Source organism: Pinus tabuliformis, chromosome 3_1, assembly GCF_031772625.1.
Source record: "Pinus tabuliformis cultivar Carrire ecotype Pingquan chromosome 3_1, CPIR1, whole genome shotgun sequence".
Lineage (NCBI taxonomy): Eukaryota > Viridiplantae > Streptophyta > Pinopsida > Pinales > Pinaceae > Pinus > Pinus tabuliformis.
Window position 1 is genome coordinate 225,860,372 of NC_142301.1, and position 19,801 is coordinate 225,880,172.

A 19,801-nucleotide genomic window follows, 5' to 3' on the forward strand; every position below is an offset into this window, starting at 1 on the left:
ATTTCATAGTAGTGTAAGGATGTGTCTTCAAATTTATGCCTTGGTGTCCAATTTTCTCTGCACTTGCGACAATTATTTTTCTTTTTTATCTTCTTTTTGATTCATTACTTGAGCTATTTGACTCTTTCTCAACTTCTTAAGTATATAATTTCTTGTTAAGGCATCTATGCCCTGATGTCCATTTGTCACCACAATATCTACATTTTTTTTCTCCTTTTTACCTGAGTACTGTTGTTGATTTTCGTCTTACTTGAATGAAGGCATGTTGAACTTATGTTTTTGTTCAATAAGCCTTGCCACATGTCTAGCTTCTTCGATAGTTTGTGTTTTGTACAATTTCATTTCTGTAGGAATATAATCTTTAAGTCCACATTTACACATTTTAAGTAATTGTTCATCAGTAAATCCTCTTTCGCTTGTAGCCAATACTTCCCATTTGTGGGTGTATTCGCTTACAGAGCTTTTTGCTTGAGATGAACAAATTTGTCGTAGACATCATCTTCTTCTTCATTGTAAAACCTTTTTAGCAAAGCATCCACTAAGTTCTTCCAGAGAAAGGAACAAGCGTCACATTTGTCAAACCACCATAGGAACCAATCAAATGCCTCAACTTCCAAATTGTTGGATGCGGTCATGATTTTCTATCGTTCACCTTTTGGCAGGTTTGATTCAAAAATGGCTTCCATTTTATTAACCCACACAATAGCACCCCGATGGTCTTTACAATCCTACTTGGGTAGCTCCTTAATTTGTTGATAGTCTTTTTAAGAAATGTATTTGTAGAATGTGTGGAATTTCATGATTTGGGTGATCTTCGCTATCTAGAGTTTTGGGATTTTGTGTTGGTTCTTGAGCGATTAAGGGATTAGTAAAAAATGAATTCACTCTTTGTTTTAACTAATCCATTCTTTCTTCTTGTTCTTTAACCTTACGGGCTACTTCACGCTTGTCTTCATCTCTTAACCTTAATAAGGCTTGCCATTGATAATCAAAGTCTCTTTTTTCCTAGTTCTGCATGCATTGCAACATTTTTTCAATGTTTTCTATCTTTTTTATCTCATTTGATAATTCCTCTTGAGTTTTGATTATTCTTTTTTGCCCTTTTCCTAGCTTTGTTTGCTTTTTTTCGACATTGTCGAGGCGATGTTGTACCTTATCAATTTCTTGATATTTGTTTGTGTCGTTTTCGTCATTATTATTATTATTATTCACCATTTTGGTTTTGTTTTTCTTTTTTGCAGAACACACAAATTTTCTTTTTTAATAATTAAATTATTTATAAACTATATTTTTTTTGTAAGATTGGTAGGACTACATCTTTATCATGTCCAACTTCTCACCTCGATCGGGGGGACATCACAAGATTTGAACCCAAGACTTCCAGTTCTGTGAGACTTCATTTCCACGGCCATTGCCAACTGAGCTACCCCAAGTAGACTATCTATACGCATGCATCGCTTGCACTGCACTAGTATATATATTAATTAATATTGAAAAACGTCAATATTTAGGGTGACGAATTAACTATTGAAGTGAATACCTAACTAACAAGAATATAGTAGGGTACCTGATCTATGCAGCGCCACCATTATATATATATATATATATATCTATAAAAATCAAAGGAAAGTAATATATATAATAAAGAGAAGTATATATGTATTAAATTATGAATATAATAAAAAGAAGTATATATAAAACCATAATACTATTTGATTTAAACAAAAAGGGAAACATGATATTATGATAAAGAGGCATTGTCAGCAAATCAGGAGAGGAGAAGGCGGTGACCGCCTCTGCAATTTTGAGCTTATCAAATTAAAAGCGGTGGACAAATTTGGAGCAGTGGGAGGGTAATCTCTAGAGCATAAAAGGAGGAAAGGACTGCAGAAATGGGGAGGGAAAATTTTATACAGAAAGAGGCAGAGGAGGAACTTACAAGAGAAAGACACAGAGAAGAACTGAGCAGTTGTTCTTGAAGCTTTTGGGCATGGGGGCCAAACTACTTTGAATTTGAAGTATTTTGGAGCTGGGTACCGAGATTGTACCCAATTTGGTTGGGAGGTTTTTGGTCTTTTGGTAATGGGAGCGGGAACTGGAGCAAATCAAAAGCATCTTCAACCACAGAAACCCCAAGTAGGTACTCAACATCAAATTAATAAATTATGTTATTCTGAATGGTTATATCCTGTTAAAAATTTCAAATTTAAGGCTTTACATATAGATTATATAATTTAATAATTATAAATTATATAATATAACTATATAATTATAATTGTATTGTTGGGTTGTGTTATATTCTTTCCAAGACTAGCCCACGTAGTTAACCAGGGGGTTAGAAGGGGGGGGGGGGGGGGGGGGGAAGATCCCCCTTCGTTGCGCCGATTGCGTAGTGGGGGGAGTCACAAGGGGTTTGAGGGGTGCAGGTAACCCCACTCTATGGGGTTCGGGGTAGCGCCCCGGAAAATTTTGGTTTTGGACCCTATGTTAGGTTGGGCGAACCTACTTATGGTTTTGTGCATGATTTTCGCACATGGTTTTGGACGTGATGGTTTTTGGTCCATGGTATTGGATGCTTTGGCATGTATAAATATGTATTGTAACATTGAAAGGAATATAATAAAAAATCAAGCTGGTAGTCCTGGTTTTGTGATCCAGGGAAAATCTCTGTGTATATGTGTTTTATTTGTTATGCTCTCGCATTGTTTGTTTTCTGTGTTTTAGAATTCGTATGCAGGTAATTTCTGTATGGGGTTAAAACTTGCATGTATAATAGTTAAAAATTTAGGTGACTATGTTAATGTAACTATTAAAATTATGCGTGACTGTTCGTGGGGGATAGGATGGTGGATTCGTGGTAATGAAGGTCAATGGAAATGATGAATGGACGGGGAGACGAGATTTGAGGTCAACAAATGGTCGAATGAATCGACGACTCAAATCAGTGGATTGCGACGAGTCGACAATGGAAGGCAGGGAAAGAGACAGGAATGCGACAAAAGGAACAAATAGAGTCGGACAGTCGGGCAGACTAATTTTGATATCGACGATGTTGTCAGCGTTGTGGCGGTCCAAACCCGCGCAATATTGTTTTGTGAGACTTCCAGTTAGGAGCCATCAGAAAGCTATGGATTTGAACTGATACCAGAGCCCGTTAGTGGAGCAGTGGTACTATCGAAGGAATTGTAGAACGATGTTGTAATGAATTGGAGAATGCGGAGCAGTTGTGGAACAATGGAGCAGTGGAACACAGGTATGTTGGGAGCGATGAATTTGACAGCGGAATGATAACATTGAGAAGCGAGGACTGAGAGGCTCTGATACCACTATAGGAGACAAAGCCTGTTGCAAGAATATGATTGTGTGTAGTCTTGTATTTGTAAGTGTCAAATAAGTAATTGGATTGTATTGAAGAAAATGAATGGTGATACAATTCTCCGTGGCAGTGTGCTTATATAGGCATTGACTAGCCATGAAGGTGAGTGGTCACATCTTTTGATCTTTTCCCTTTCATAATTAATGGGCAATTAATTAATTAAATTATTAATATTATTATATTAATGTTATTATTTAATTAATTGTTCTTTATGAATATTTTATTCATAACATGGTCTCTGCCATACCTCCAAACCTAAGAAGTATTGTATCATACTTATGTCCTTCATTTTCAAACTCAATGGCCATATCTCCTTTGCACCTTACCGTGAGCTTCTCTTCACCTATGAGAAACAAGTCATCTACATACATCATCAACATATAAGCAGATCACTCCCAACAATTATATAATATAAGTTAGGATCTACTTCACTTTTGGTGAAGCCCATGCTTAACAAATATCCATCAATCTTGGAATACCACGCTTTTAGCACTTGTTTGAATCCGTACAAGGCTTTCTTAATCTCGCAAACACGAGACTCCTTCCCATTACTCCAAAGCCTTGAGGTTGCTAAATGTACACTTCTTCTTCAATGATCCCATTAGGTAAAGCTATCTTCACATCCATCTGATGTATACTCCATCCCATGATTGAAACTATAGACATAACTGCTCTAATGGAAATGTACCTGGTTATTGGAGCAAAAGTCTCCTCATAGTCTACTCCCTCTTTTTGGGAGAGCCCTCTCGCTACAAATGTCACATTGAACCTTTAAATATTGCCATCTACAACATGCTTGATCTTATAGAGCCACTTGGAACTCACAACTAATTACCCCTTTGGTTGTGGAACTATATCCCAAATATCATTTTCATGATGGAGGTGTACTCCTCCACCATGGCATCCTGCCATACTTACTAGTTTGCCACCTCTTGAAAATTGGACGGCTTGGAATCAATGATGTTGATCATCAATGCCATATAGTTGGGAAACTTCTTTGGAGGCATGCTCTCTGCAAATGTGCTCTTAGGAGCCTCAAACATACGCTTGAGAATCCCTTAATTGTTTATGTGAACCATTGAGGTCTTTGTTGAATTTTCTACCATTATGCATAGTAGAAACCATTTTTTTTGATATTATAATTACTATCTAATGATCTTTAACAATTTATCTTTATCCCACTGATATCATCGAGCAATATACATAGAAAATCTCAACAGTAATGCAGCGTAAGTATTAAGATCATAAAGAAACAACCATGCACAATAGAGACAATTTTTTTTTCCTAATTTGGAAACCCAACAACTCCTCTTCTAGGAGAAATTTTCTTCAGCAAATGTTTACAAATCCAAATTTGTCTAGAAATATGTGCCAAAATCCAAGTCTAAACACTAGTCAAACTTGGTCAAACTACTAGCTAGTCAACATTGGTCAAACCACCCAAAATAGTCAATTTGGTCAGCTTGCAGCCTGATCAACTTATCTCTTGTGGTCAACTTAGGACCTTCGGTCAAACTCATGGTAAAATAGTCCACTTTTGCAGTCAAACTCGACCTGTTTCTGTGGTCAAAGTCAGTGTCTTCTACATTCTAACTAGGCCAAATAATTCAGTCAAACAACATGTCAAACTTGGTCAAATAATAGCTTTGTTGACTTGGTCAAAGATTGGTCAATTTGTCCTCCTTTTTGCTCTTGTCTGCGGCTGCTTGAGAAGATACGTTGTGTTGTGAGCGGTTGAAACAAGGAGCTCTCATTGTATATATATACCAGCCTAGATCCATCTTAACTCTGGATATACCAAGCGTCGAGAGAGATCAAATCTCTTCACTCTAAAAGAGGTTTGCACCTCAAGAGATTTGATTCCTCTTGGTGCTTCGTAGATCTGTAGTTTGTATGGATCTAGGCTGGTTTAATTATTAATAATTGATAATTATATATATATATATATATACTTTTTTTATTTTAATTTTAATTTTAATTTTCATGTAATTTGACATAATAAAAAATGTTTTAATTAATCATTATAGTTTCTTAATTTTATTTATTTATTTTAATTGTATTCTATTTTTATTGTTATGTAATTTGACCTAGTCAAAATGTTTACATAACATAACATAACATCACATCACATAACATAACATAACCTTACAACATCTCTTCCATACTGGGCTAGAGAGCGCCTCTCGATGCAACTAGTCAAATAGGGCAAATTTCACCAAGAGTCACACCCTTTCATGGTGGTGCTGACTTGACATTTTGGAGCCTACATGAAGCCCAAAAACTATAATTTTATTTTTTACTTTCATAATTTTCTTAGGCCAACCTAGGAGGCCTCTTGGCAAATGGAAATACCTACCGATGCTACACAAAAATCAACACTCCCTCTTAGTAAGGGGGGTGTTCTCCTTGGCTGCAACAAATTTCCCTTAGCTGAAATTTCTCCTCTATAAGAAAAGTTCATCGGCTTGCTATGTTGATGTATGTCTATAGATAATTCCATCTTAGAGTGGGCAATGTGAGTGTCCACGGTCTTTTACCTCTGGTCAAAATCCTTTATGGCTCCTTAGGCAAATGTATAAATCTCTTTTGGTCAAAGTCCTTTGTGACCCAGCCAAGTCCTTTTGTCTTCTCAGGAGAGAATTTTCCCTTGGACCATTCACCCTCAGCCAAAATCCTTTATGGCTTCTTAGATGAATTACATCTATCTCCTCTGGTCAAAGTCCTTTATGGCCTAGTCAAGTCCTTTTGGCTTCTCAGGTGAATGTATCCATCTCCCCTGGTCAAAATCCTTTATGACCCAACGAAAGTCCTTTATGGCTTTAGGGGATGGTTTGCCTTGATCTTGTAAAGACATCAACCCCCCCTCTCAATGAGGGAGACATTCTGCATCACGCCAAGCTTGTCTCTGAAGTATACAAACTTCACTCTAGACAGAGGCTTGGTGAGAATGTTTACAATCTGCTCATTTGTGTATGTGTATTGGAGCTCCACTACGCACCATTTCTCAGATGAAGTGACCTAAACAAATAGTCCTGCAAAAAGCTTCTGAAGTCATACTGCTTCATGACTTGCGACACAGGTTGCGATATACTTCATCTCTGCTGTACTAAGTGTGGCAAAAGTCATCTTCTTGCTGAAACAGGATATGATAACCGATCCCAAGCTAAAGCGACACCCTGATGTGCTCTTTATGTCCCCTGCACTCCCGACCCAATCTGAATTCGTATATCGTTGTAGCTTCACTTCACCACCTGAGGCATATCTCAAACCATAGCTACTATATCACGCAAGTACCTCAACCATCAAGCCTGGTGTTAACTAGGTACATCAAGGATCCAATCAACTGGCTCTACATTGTGAGATCCACCAAATCTAAATCTCCAATCCCAAGAAATAGTGTATTTGGCTAGAATCCTTCATTTCAATCTCCGAGGCTAACTCCTCTGACACTGAAGCGAATCTTCCTTGTTGATTTTTAGATAGTTCTCCAAGTTGATAATTATTTTTTATGATTCTTTCTTATTCAAATGCTATCTTACATTCATTATGCATCATAAAATAATTACATAGAGGGCGTGAACAATATGCCAAGAAATCATAAAGAGGCAACCACAAAAGAAGACATTATTTTACCCTAAGAAAACCCGCATGGGGGTAAAATCCAACAACCTTTTCAATAGAGAAATTCCTCAAGTCAATAGAGATACATCCTAGTCAAACACTAGGTCTAACCTGGACCGTGGTCCATCCTCCTAGTCAAGTTAATCTGACCCAAGAAACATGCTCTATTCTTGCCTCAGAAATGCTGCTTTGCTAGCCCTCATAGGTGATACTTTGTTGGCTCAGAATAGGCCTTTCGCTAGTTGCCTCATATGTCAAACTTAACTGCCTCAGATTGCCCTAGTCTTTCAACTCGTCCTGCAATTCGTCCTGCAACTCATCCTACAACTTGTCTTGCAATTCGTCTTGCCTCAAACCTTTGTATGCTAGCCTCAGAGCTTCGTATGCTTGCCTCAGACCCATCATACTCTCTTCCTCAGGAAATCACTCTGAACAGAAGATCCAAATTGGTCTTAAAGGGGAGTTGAATGCATCATATATATAGTGGACAAGCCATCCGAATTGGTGTGACTTCGCTGGAGCTGACCTAAACTTTTAAAGGGGTCGCCTTGACTAGGAGGAGGCCAACATTACTAATTTGTAGCCAAAAATTTCGATTTGAAAATTTAAACTTTCTTTCATTTGAAAATAATATTTTTCTTTTGATCCAAGCATGAACTTGCTATTCAAATACATCAAGGACAAAAATATTTATAATGAAGATCGACCATAGTTATAAAAATCAACACTCCCTCTTAACTAATACCATAATGACTATCTAGATGTTCTCATGTTGACAAATTTCTCTAAGAAAAATTACAACTCATCGATAACATCATCATCTATGTCAACACTCTTGAGCTACATCAACATTATCATTATCCATTAGGTACCACAACCTAGGTTAGCACTCTCTAACCAATGGTACTCACTCAACTAGTCACCATGATCCGTGGGCGCCTCAACTCTTGGTACTCCGACTAGTTAAGGGTTCCATCACCCATTGTTAAGTTTAGGTATGTTTTATGCTTAGAGCAATTTAATTCAATTTTCACAGTTAGCTCAATATCTTTTCCAGATTAGCAATCACATCAGCGTTAAAGTAAACTGCAGATAGAACATAAACATAAATTGCAGAAAACAAGCCAAGACAAGAGGACACAATATGTGGCGCTAGCCAGGGACAAACCCCAATGTGGGGAAACCCTTGATCAATTCTTCTTATATGTTCTTCAATAGTTCAGCAGAGAGATAGAGAGAGAGATAATACATTTACAACAGAAGTCAACACTTTGACTTGTCTAGAGAAGAGCATAGATCATCTTTAAGAAGATGATATATGAGATCAGTTGAAGATAAGCTGTTTCAATTGATTCTCCAAGGTGACTCCTTCATCTATCATTGTGCTCCAACTCGTCATCATGCTGCACCTCAATTTGTTGCACCATGTTGCACTACTGTCCCAGTGTTTGGCACTGTTGTACCTTGTGCCACTGTTTCACCACACTGTCACCCATGTGCTTACTGCACCATTGCTGCTTTGTGTACTTGCTGCACCAAGTACTATATTGTTGTCCCAATGTACTTGCAGTTCTATGCTTGCTACTGTCCATGCTTCACCATGCTGCTGCTGTCAATGCTTCACCATGCTTGTAGTTGTCCCATGTTTCACCATGCTTGCAGCTGTCCCATGTGCCATCATGCTTGTAGCGGTCCTATTTGCTTGCTCCACCAAAGCTTCATTGTTGTCCCATTGTCATCATGCTTGTAGCTATCCTATTTAGACATGTTGTACCTTGCTGTCCATGTATTGATCATGTACAACTATATTGCTGTCCCACTGTAACACCTACAACACACATTTCCATGCTGTCACCTACAACACACTTAGATTTTTGCTGCAGATCTTGGCTATGCTTGACGGCAGATTAGGACTTCCCTTTGATAACGTATAGGAGCTCCTCTTGACTGTAGATTAGACCTCCTCTCCTAGCTGCGTATAGGTCTCCTCATTCGCTGTGGATCTAGCCTCTCTTTGCTGTGGATTTAGGCCTCCTTTAACTGCGGCTAGAACTCTCCCTTAATGGCTGCTAGAGCTCTCCTTCATCTACAACTAAGTCTCCATTTAGATCTGCGGCTAGGGCATACTTAAGGCCTCCTTATGTCAACAGATTAGGGCGGTGTATAAGGGCTCCTTTGGATAGCATATGAGGGCAGGTTAGGGCAGTGAATGGGAGCCTCCTTATTGCTGTTAGGGTATCCCTTTTGCTGCATCTAAGGGCTGTCTCAAACCCTTCCAGAACAACGTATAGATTAGGGCATGATAGGATTGCGTTAGGGTCTGCTATTAGGCCTCCTTCACCGTGCTAGATCTCCCTTTCCTCTACGCCTAGGGCTTCTTCATTAGGGTAGCGTAGAGCCTAGGGCTCTCCCTCTAGATAGTGTAGAACCTTTCTCCATTAGGGTAGCGTTATCCCTTAGGATCTCCCCTCTCACCAAACCCAAAGACAAGTAGAGAGGAAGAGATCCCAAGTGAGTGTGTCCAAATGACTTTCAAGGAACCTCTATTTATACTAAAATTTTGAGCACATGTGGGGTTTATTTGGTTGCTGTCCGACCTTGATGAATTTTCCCATAACACAAATAAATTCATATCTCCATGAATACTTATCGGAATCGAATGATATTTAGATCAATCCTACACCTCTCGATGAGAGGGATCCAAGAAAAATATCAACTGCCATTAATAAGATGACCCACATGGAGTTTGTCCCTAGTTTCCAATTTTAACGCTCCCTCTCAACTAGGGAAAACTCCATTCACTGATCCATATATCTGACTGTACTATCTTTGCCATCAGTGCCCTGCACTGCTCTGCTCTTCTCTGCTGAGCTCTGGTCTGGTCTGGTCTGGTTTGGTCTACTGAGCTTTGTTCCGCTGAGCTCTGCTCTGCTGAACCATGAAGAAGAAGAATTGATCGAGAATGTCTCATACCATTCTCTACTGACCCGAAGTCAGTTTTATTGATCCCAGATCAATATCACAAGAGAGTGTCTCAAACCACTCATACTGATCCTAGATCAATGGAGGTCATCCTAGCATAGGGAGTACGATAGATACAACGATGTGTCCATTGATAGTACTACTATCATCCCTAACCCCATTTCCTTGCTCATTGATCAGATGAGGGCCACTTCCCATGAGTCCCAGACTGAATGGGTAGGATGCCTTGAGAGGAGAACTAATCATCCTGTCCCAAAGTCGCCTCGGGGTATCACAAGGGAAGCCTGAGCCATTCACCCTGTACACAATGCACCATTAGGGGAGGGTGAGTCGCCCTATGGTCATGTGTTGCTCCAGTAAGTACCCCAAGCCCCCCAGAGCTCAATGCATGCAACATGCAGAACCCTTATAAGAAGGTCTCTCAGCGACTCCAAGTCGTTGGGGAAAGTCACAGATTTGACCTTTCCCCAGGGCTTTGACAAAATGTCTGCGACCTGTACATCAGTATCAATGTGATGGAGCCTCCTCGCTCATCGACGTACCATATCCCAGATAAGGTAGTATTTGATGTCTATTTGTTGGAGCAATCATTGAATACGGGATTTCTCAACAATCGAATCCCCCCCTGGTTGTCACAGAGGATCACGATGGTGTTCATCATGTGTACAAACAACTCACTGAAGAGCTTCCACAACCATGCAGCTTCATACGAGATCATACTCGTAGCTATGTATTCGGTCTCAGCGGTGCTTATATCAATCGACTTCTGCTTCTTGCTCATCCATGATATCGAAGCAAAACCCAAAGAGAACTAGCACTGAGAAGTGCTCTAGTGATCCTCCACACTTCCTGCCCAGTCAGCATTCGAGTAATCATGCAACTTCATATTTCCAGTAGTGTATTTCAATCCAAGAGAGATTATGCCCTGAAGATATCTCAGAAGATTCCTGGCACCAATCCAGTGAGGCTTAACCATATATGAGCTCATCATGCTAACTGCAAAACATATGTCTGGACAGAAGTTCACCAAGAACATCAATGCGAATGAGTTTATGAAACTCAGAGGCATTTCCCAAATCAGGTCCGGCATCACTACCATATAACTTCTGAAAGTTAAGATCCTTGAGGTAGTCACGGGCTTCCAGTTTATCATTCCACATTCAGAATCCAACTCCCTCTTACTTCTGTAAATGAGAGGGTCTGCACCTTTCAGAAATAGGTCGTCCTCAAAAGGTGCCGGTATGAGAGGTCTATCATACACAACTTTCAAAAAATGGTTTGGATTGGCTTCACTCTTAGTGAATCTCAGCTTCATCTGACAACTATCCTCTCATATCAAACCCGAGGTGTTTTGCTTCAAGCCATAGAGGGCTTTCTTACACTTGCACACATGAGATTCTCGATCATGAATCTCAAACCCCTCGGGTTGTTCCAAACTTATGGACCTACTACATGAGGGGAATGGTCCCTTTGTAAGATTTTCCTTCGGCACATCTTAGACATGTACCTTCATGCTTTTCTTGAATTCAAGCATTCGAGTCACCATCTGACTCACATCGGGTAGAGCCCCATAAGTAGACCTCCGATGCTATAGATGAGATCTGTCAACTGACATGGTCCCCAATGGACCATCCTACAACTTGATACAAATTGTCAACCCTAAACTCAAAGATAAAAGCATCTTTGAAAATTCTATTTCCAAACACGTACCTTTCCATCGATGAATGCCACCCTGTGACCTTTGACTTTCAATGCTAAAGTGGACACCAGGTTCTTCTTTCGATCAAGTACATAAAAAAGACTCTGTAAATGAATCAAGTTACCCTCATTCAATTGAGGGGTAACATTCCCTACACCCTTTTCAGGATAGGTGGCATCGGATCCAAGTATAATCCCACAATTGTTTCCATCTCTACCAAATTAGAGAGAGCACCCTTCTATCCGATGGAGTGCGTTGAAGCACTTCAACCAATAAGCCAGATTCCCAAAGAATCCAAAGGAGAGGGCCAATACAAGATAACGCTTCTCTGTCTTATCATAACCAACATTTGATTCTTCATACCCGGGGTTCCTTGCTTTCTTTGAAGAGTCGACCGTTACCTGTCATTCCTCTGATCATTGAAGATGTCCCTAGAATGATTGTTATCATCATCAAGTGATGTGTTCCTACCATTCAGATGCTCCTTCGCATAATGGCCAAACAAGTCATCTACCTTTCCTTCCACCATTAGATCCAGACTTCCCAATGAAGTGATCTTTAGGTAGGCCATCATAAGCTTTCGTTGCGCCATTCTGATAATGTTCTCTGCTTCGATTTCACCCTTGGTGAATTTGAAGAGGGATGAGGAATCCATTGATCCTTTTGTCCTCCCAACTGTCTTAGGTGATTGCTCTTTCACTCTTGCTTGGGCATTGTCTTCACCTCAGCTCCGATTCCATGTTAAGTTTAGGTATGTTTTATGCTTAGAGCAATTTATTTCAATTTTCACAATTTCCAGATTAGCAATCACATCAGCATTAAAGTAAACTGCAGATAGAACATAAACATAAATCGCAGAAGACAAGCCAAGACAAGAGGACACAAGATGTGGCGCTAGCCAGAGACAAACCCCAATGTGGGGAAACCCTTGATCAATTCTTCTTATGTGTTCTTCAATAGTTCAACAGAGAGATAGAGAAAGATAGTACATTTACAACAGAAGTCAACACTTTGACTTGTCTAGATAAAAGCATAGATCATCTCTAAGAAGATGATACATGAGATCAGTTGAAGACAAGCTGCTTCAATTGATTCTCCAAGGTGACTCCTTCACCTATCATTGTGCTGCATCTCGTCATCATGCTGCACCTCACTGTGCTGCACCATGCTGCACTACTGTCCCAGTGTTTGGCACTGTTGTACCTTGTGCCACTGCTGCACCATGTCGCCACCCATGTGCTTGCTGCACCATTGCTGCTTTGTTTACTTGCTGCACCAAGTACTATACTGTTGTCCCAATGTACTTGCAGCACTATGCTTGCTGTTGTCCATGCTTTACCATGCTGCTGCTGTCCATGCTTCACCATGCTTGCAGCTATCCCATGTTTCACCATGCTTGCAGCTGTCCCATTTGCTTGCTCCACCAAGCTTCATTGCTGTCCCATTGTCATCATGCTTGCAACTGTCCTATTTAGACACGCTGTACCTTGCTGTACATGTATTGATCATGTACAGCTATACTGCTGTCCCACTGTAACACCTACAACACGTTGTCACCTACAACACACTTAGATTTTTGCTGCAGATCTTGTCTATGCTTGACGACAGATTAGGACTTCCCTTTGATAATGTATAGGAGCTCCTCTTGACTGTAGATTAGGCCTCCTCTCCTAGCTGCGTATAGGTCTCCTCATTTGCTGTGGATTTGGCCTCTCTTTGCTGCAGATTTAGGCCTCCTTTAACTGCAGCCAGACCTCTCCCTTAACCGCTGCTAGAGCTCTCCTTCATCTGTGGCTAAGTCTCCATTTAGATCTGCGGCTAGGGCACATTTAACTCAATTGTAACTCTACCTTAGATTTGTGGCTAGGGCATACTTAAGGCCTCCTTATGACAACGGATTAGGACAATGTATAAGGGCTCCTTGGACAGCGTATGAGGGCAGGTTAGGGCAGCGAATGGGAGCCTCCTTATTACTATTAGGGTATCCCTTTTGCTGCGTCTAAGGGCTGTCTCAAACCCTTCCAGAACAACGTATAGTTTAGGGCATGATAGGACTGCATTAAGGTCTGCTGTTAGGCCTCCTTCCTTGTGCTAGATCTCCCTTTCCTCCTACGTCTAGGGCTTCTTCATTAGGGCAATGTAGAGCCTAGGGCACTCCCTCTAGATAGCGTAGAACCTTTCTCCATTAGGGCAGTGTTATCCCTTAGGATCTCCCCTCTCACCAAAACCCAAAGACAAGTAGAGAGGAAGAGATACCAAGTGAGTGTGTCCAAATGACTTTTAAGGCACCTCTATTTATACTAATAAAATGTTGAGCACATGTGGGGTTTATTTGGTTGTTGGCTGACCTTATTGGAATCGGATGTTCTTTAGATCAATCCTACACCTCTTGATGAGAGGGATCCAAGAAAAATATCAGCTTCCATTAATAAGATGACCCACATGGAGTTTGGCCCTAATTGCCAATTTTAACACCCATGGTCAAACCTTAGGGACACCCATGTCCCAACTCCAAAGGCCTCACCCTAGGTCATGATGCTGAAAAAGACACCCACTTTATTGAGTGTCCATTCCTCTTGAGAATGTCCGTCCCTTATGCTATCTTACCAATAGCTCGGGAAAATTTACTGCCCCTGTTGTCAACTCATAAATAGTCCGGGCCATGCTCCTATTATCACTCACAGTTTGAGCCGTGCCCCTGTTGTCCACTCATCAACAGTCTCGGCCATGCTTTTGTTGTCACTAACAGTCCGAGCCATGCCCCTGTTGTCCACTCATCAACAGTCTAGGCCATGCTCTTGTTGTCACTAACAGTCTAAGCCATGCCCTTGTTGTCCACTCGTCAACAGTCTATGCCATGCTCCTCTTGTCACTAACAGTCCAAGCCATGCCCCTGTTGATGTCACATCAATACTCCCTCTCACTAATAGAGGGGTTCTCCATAAGTCCAAGCCTATCCCTGAAGTATACAAACTTTGCCCGACGCAGAGGCTTTGTTAGAATATCAACTGTCTGCTCATCGATGGGGATATACTCAACCTTCACTACTTTCTTCCTATACCACGTATAAGTACTAGATATCAAGGTGCCTCGACCTGTCATCAAGCTGTCATTTGCACCTGATTAAACAATTGTGCAAGCTGGAGCCATACTGCTTCTCAACTTACCAACAAAGCTACAATATACTCGATCGAGTGCAATAGATATCTGTGTCCTGCTCATCCAAAAGATCATAATAGAGTCCAAACTGAAGCAGTATGCAAATTCTCTTTGTCTTCAACACTCAACCAATGTGAATTGCTGCAGTTGTAGTTCTCTATTTGAGACATCCTTCAAACCATAATTGACTATTGCATGACCAACTATACCATGCCGGTACTTCAACACATGTTGAGCTACATTCCTTGGCTCAACCATAAACTGATTTGCTTCTTTCACTCGATCCATCATATTGGTTACATTGGTACCCTAAATTGGTATTCTTTCTTAAATAGATCCTGCCATGGAAATCCTGATTTGCTCTCTTTTCCACTTGAATTTTGGGGTCAACTCTTCTGAAGCTAAGACAAGGGTTAGAGAAGGCCTTAACTTCTCCCTCTAGAGAAAATCTTTCGGTCAATGCAACTCTCTCTAAAACATGAGCTCCTCTGCTTTTGTTAGAAAACAAATCATATGGGATCAACCTTGATCCATCAATCCAAGAGGAGTCTGTACAAAACTTTCCTTCTGCTAACAAGCATAAGGTTTCTTCATATACCTCACAGGCTTGAGGTAGCTTTTACGTACACTTCTTTCATCCATCTGACATAGAAGTCATAAAGATAATAAACTTTTAACAGAAGTGTACTTGACAAAAATGTCCCTTCATAGTCTTCTCCCTCTCACTGAGGTAGTAATCCTTTGTATTGTACCTCTCTTTTAAGTTGCCATCATCTTGGAAATCATCACTGAATTCTTTTTGGCATAGATCAAGAGATATTTCAATCTTGTTGATCTGTTTGCTCCTTCTGAACTCAGATCCCAACTAGGACAATATCTCTCAACACAAATCCCTATTTCCGGGAGAGTCCACTTGTCACAACTTCACTTTGTTCTTCCATCTGCTGCTATAGACTAGGAAACCATTAATATATACCTGCAATCCTCACTAGGAGGCCATGGAAGAACACTTACAATCAAGCAAAATATACAAGGACAAGAGACTAATAGCTAAAATAACAACAACAGTAATAATCAAGAAAGGGACATATAAAATACTAATCTTTTGAGAACATGCCAGCTCCCTCTTGATCTTAGCCCTCTTACATCCAACTTGCAGATCAACCTTGTCCACATCATCATCATGGTGTTATTCTTCCCTTGCAAGAGCTAGGGTTTCTTCTTTCAGCGGAAACGTCAAATCCTAGGGTTTCTTCTTTTAGCGGAGTGCCCAGAAATTCGATCCTCTTCCTCTATGAGCATGGTCCTAGATAGATGATCTTCTTGAGCTAAATTGGTGCCAATCTGATCTCCTTGTCTGCCCTTTCTTCAAAGCCCTATCTCTGATACCATGTTGAGAAATCTAGGGCAGAATAGATTAGGGTTTTTATACACTTGATTTCTGTTTATTCTTGACACTTGTTTGTGATATTAGATTAGTGCTTCATTATTATTATGTTGTTCTGTTCATCATCAAGACAAATGCCAATAAGAATATCACAATGCAAACAAGAAGACACCAGAAATAGGCTCCAAGTCAGGGCAAAACCCACAAAGGGGAAAACCCAGAAACTTCTTCTTATAGAATCAATTCAATGAAGACTTCCAAGACCTTGACCTAAGACCAACCACCAAAAGATAATCCAGCCACCCTTCAATGAATTCTCTGCAAAAATGAATCTGAGTGGACTCGCATGTGTGAACTAGAGATGCCAAAGACAAATTCGGTTCCTCCTCTTCTTTGCTGCTTCTCCTAGAAATTTCATTCTTCCTTCTTGGTTTAGATCAGATCAGAAACTTGATGTGTTGTATCTCCTTCTAATGAGCTCGAGCTTCTCTTTTATAGGCTTCTTGATGGGCAGATTAGGCCTCTTCTAGGCCAACTTACCTTTTGGTGGGCTTCTAGACTCATCTTTTACACAATAATATTTTTCTTTCTTTGATTCTTGAGCCACACAAGGGCTATTACATCATGACTTTGACTCTTTTGACATGACTCAACAAATCCTAAAGCACACAATGGGTGCTTGACCTACAATGGGCAAGCAATCCATTTCATAATAAACAATTTTCTTTTTTTTCTTTCTTTCTTTTTACGAGTACAGTGATGACATAATTATGAAGACTGACACTAGTTACATCTGCAACAAGATGGACAAATATGATTTGGCAAATCATTTGTGATTTTAGAAGTCATTAAGACGTCTGAACTTTTATAACTTTGATTGTATATCCTATGTATTGTTGTGAATCTTTTGTGACTGAATCTTTATATACCATAGTCCAGGTTGACACTCTCAGATGCACTTGGTAGCTTGGTTGTAATGTTTCTAGAGAATGTTAAATAAGTAATATGTAGATGGTTCATCTCATCAATCAAATCCGTTTATGCAGGTAGTTTTGCATTCCCTGGCTGTTGATCGAAACATTATATTGTTGGTGGAAAACTATGTACTTGACATGGGAAAATGTGATTTAAGCTATGATGTTCGAGATCGAGCACATATGCTCAAAAAGCTTTTAGAACCTTATTTATCTGGTGTTGGTTTGGATGAAGGAAATCATGCTCCACAAACTTCCAAAGAAGGAGAACACCTTGTATTACTTGATTTACCTGGGCCTAAGGGTATTGAATCAGACAAATCTCAAGGCAGTTCTATAAAGGATGCTGTTGGTGAAACATCTCTTTCACAGCAAGAGCTTCATACAAACTTGTTCCCTGCACTTGCAAAACACGTTCTTTTTTCACCCAAGGTGGCTACATTGTTGCATCCAGGAAGCAATGTTCGGGTTTTCTTGCCTGGTTCCCTTTCTCACATTGTCCAACACACAGCTCCAGGTTATAGATCTTTACCAAAACCAGGTAGTCTGTGTCAGATTCACATCCATCAGACCAATGAGGATAAGCAACCTATTGTGTTAAAAGGCAAGGATAAGGATAATGATCAAGATAGTTCCGCTGATATAAATGATAATACAACTTTGTCTTCTGATTGTTCCTTTAGTGAAGGAAGTTTGCAGGGCCCTGAAAGTGGATCTGACCAAGAAATTGATCAATCAAATGTTAGTGAAGGCTCAGACCTTGAAATTATGTGCAAGGATAGGTCAAGATATTCACCAAGTAGCTTGACTAGAAACTCTTGTGTGAAGTTGAAAGCTTCCGAGTCAAATGATAAAATGAGTAGAGATGTAGAAGGAAAGAGCAAAGTTGGGGAAAAAAGACATGTTGAACCACTAATCTCTTTATCCGATGGTGAGCATGGAAAAGACAAAGAAGTTGATCACTATGATCTGTCTACAATTTCTGACAGTATACTGCTGATGCACCATGATGCATTGGAGTCATGGCTAGGGCCAGTCCTTCCTGTTCCTGGCCCTTTTTCATCTGCAAAAGAATCTATACTATCTGGCTATGCCAACCTGTCAATAGGAACTGTGGATAGAGAGCCAAGGAAGTATACACTTTTAGATTTCACAAATGGGGATGGTATGAATGTCATGTATGCATTCTCTAATGCACAGTCATGTTATTCACCAATGATGGTCTGTGTTCGCCTTTTTTTCTATAATCATTCAGCAGATGCAATTTTTAACATTGTTGTCAAAGCTGATGAGTCAATAGAGTCTCCTGTGGAATCTGGAGCTCCAACGACAGAATTACATGATCAGTAAGCTTCTAACCTTGATATCTACTGGAAAATACTTAGTTCCAAGCTATAGTTCAATTGATGGAAGTCTTTGAATATCTGGATTCCCCCTTCAACACACATACACACATTCTCACTCTCATCTCCATGTTTCCACATAATATTGTTGCATATATGGAGTTCTTTTTTCTGTTAATTTTCTGAATGTGTTGCAGTTTTCTTGAGTCTGGGCTAGAGCTAACGTGTAAAATCTAGATTGTATTGCAGACCTGTGGTTTCATCAGAACCACCAAAAGTTATTTCTATGCAAGAGATTCTCTGTCTTGGTCCAGGTCAAACAATAAAGGCAGAGTTGTATGTTTCCTTTCATCATCAGTTAGTACCTCTCAAGTTGGGTGTCTATTGCAATAAGAGATGTTATTCTGTTAGATTGAGGCCTGAAATAGGGGCCTTGTTGAGACCACTTTCTATGAATTCAATTGCATTTACATCTAAAGAATCTCATATGTCAAGCATGCTGGAAAATTCTCGCAGGTGAAATTAAAGTTGTCATGTAAAGATAATTTATCTATGTATTCTTATACTACTACAAATAGTTTATCTATGAATTGTTATACTACTAATGGTAGAGTGGAACCTTATGTACCTAAACTCTATCTAGTGATAGTAGCCTTTTTATTTTATGGTGATTGAAGATTGAGAATTTTTTGAATTGTGACAAAAAGGATCCAAAGCTACTTAGTTTCTAATAATTCCTTTAATTCCAGGTGCACATTTATAGGACATCTTCAAATGCCCTCTGATGGAAATGATGTCCAGCTTTAGCATGATGATCAACTTATTTTTGTTGCCCGAACTATTGTATCTAGAATTATCAGCAACTTTCATGTTTCTGTGGTATCTGTAACAATCCCAATTTTTACATCATTCATGGATCAATCTGGTGGGCATGGAGATGTTCAAGGCCTGTGCCTAAGGTTTAGCAGCGAGACATTGTCAGGGTGCATACCTTGTTTGATCACAGTCACCGCAGAAGGTTGTTATAGTGTTTCAGAATTACCTGTATTAGTCAAAGTAAACTGTGAAGATGTAGTGTTCGGGCTGAATCTTTTGAAGAGATTAGTTGAAGTTTTGACTGAAAGTCAAAGTTAATAATCAAGCATTGTATATAACCACATGTGCGGTGCTGAATTTCAATGTGAGCAGTCATTCTTAGTGGGGAATGGGAAACAGGATGATGATGTGGCTGCATTCTTGTGATTGTTTCATTTGGTATAT

General features: G+C 39.9%; 1 protein-coding gene across 3 annotated transcripts in view; it reads left to right on the plus strand.

Moving 5' to 3' along the window:
* Window positions 1-19,487, plus strand: part of LOC149186612 (AP3-complex subunit beta-A-like) — a 227,823-nt gene extending 208,336 nt beyond the window's left edge. For 2 of the 3 annotated variants that reach the window (XM_089411072.1, XM_089411073.1), the window contains 3 exons: window positions 17,271-18,544; window positions 18,791-19,057; window positions 19,291-19,487. In XM_089411072.1, coding sequence (XP_089267198.1) covers window positions 17,271-18,544; window positions 18,791-19,057; window positions 19,291-19,348 — 1,599 coding nt within the window. In that variant the 3' untranslated portion in view covers window positions 19,349-19,487. The other variant, XM_089411074.1, reaches the window with a different exon arrangement.
* Window positions 19,488-19,801: the final 314 nt, after the last annotated feature.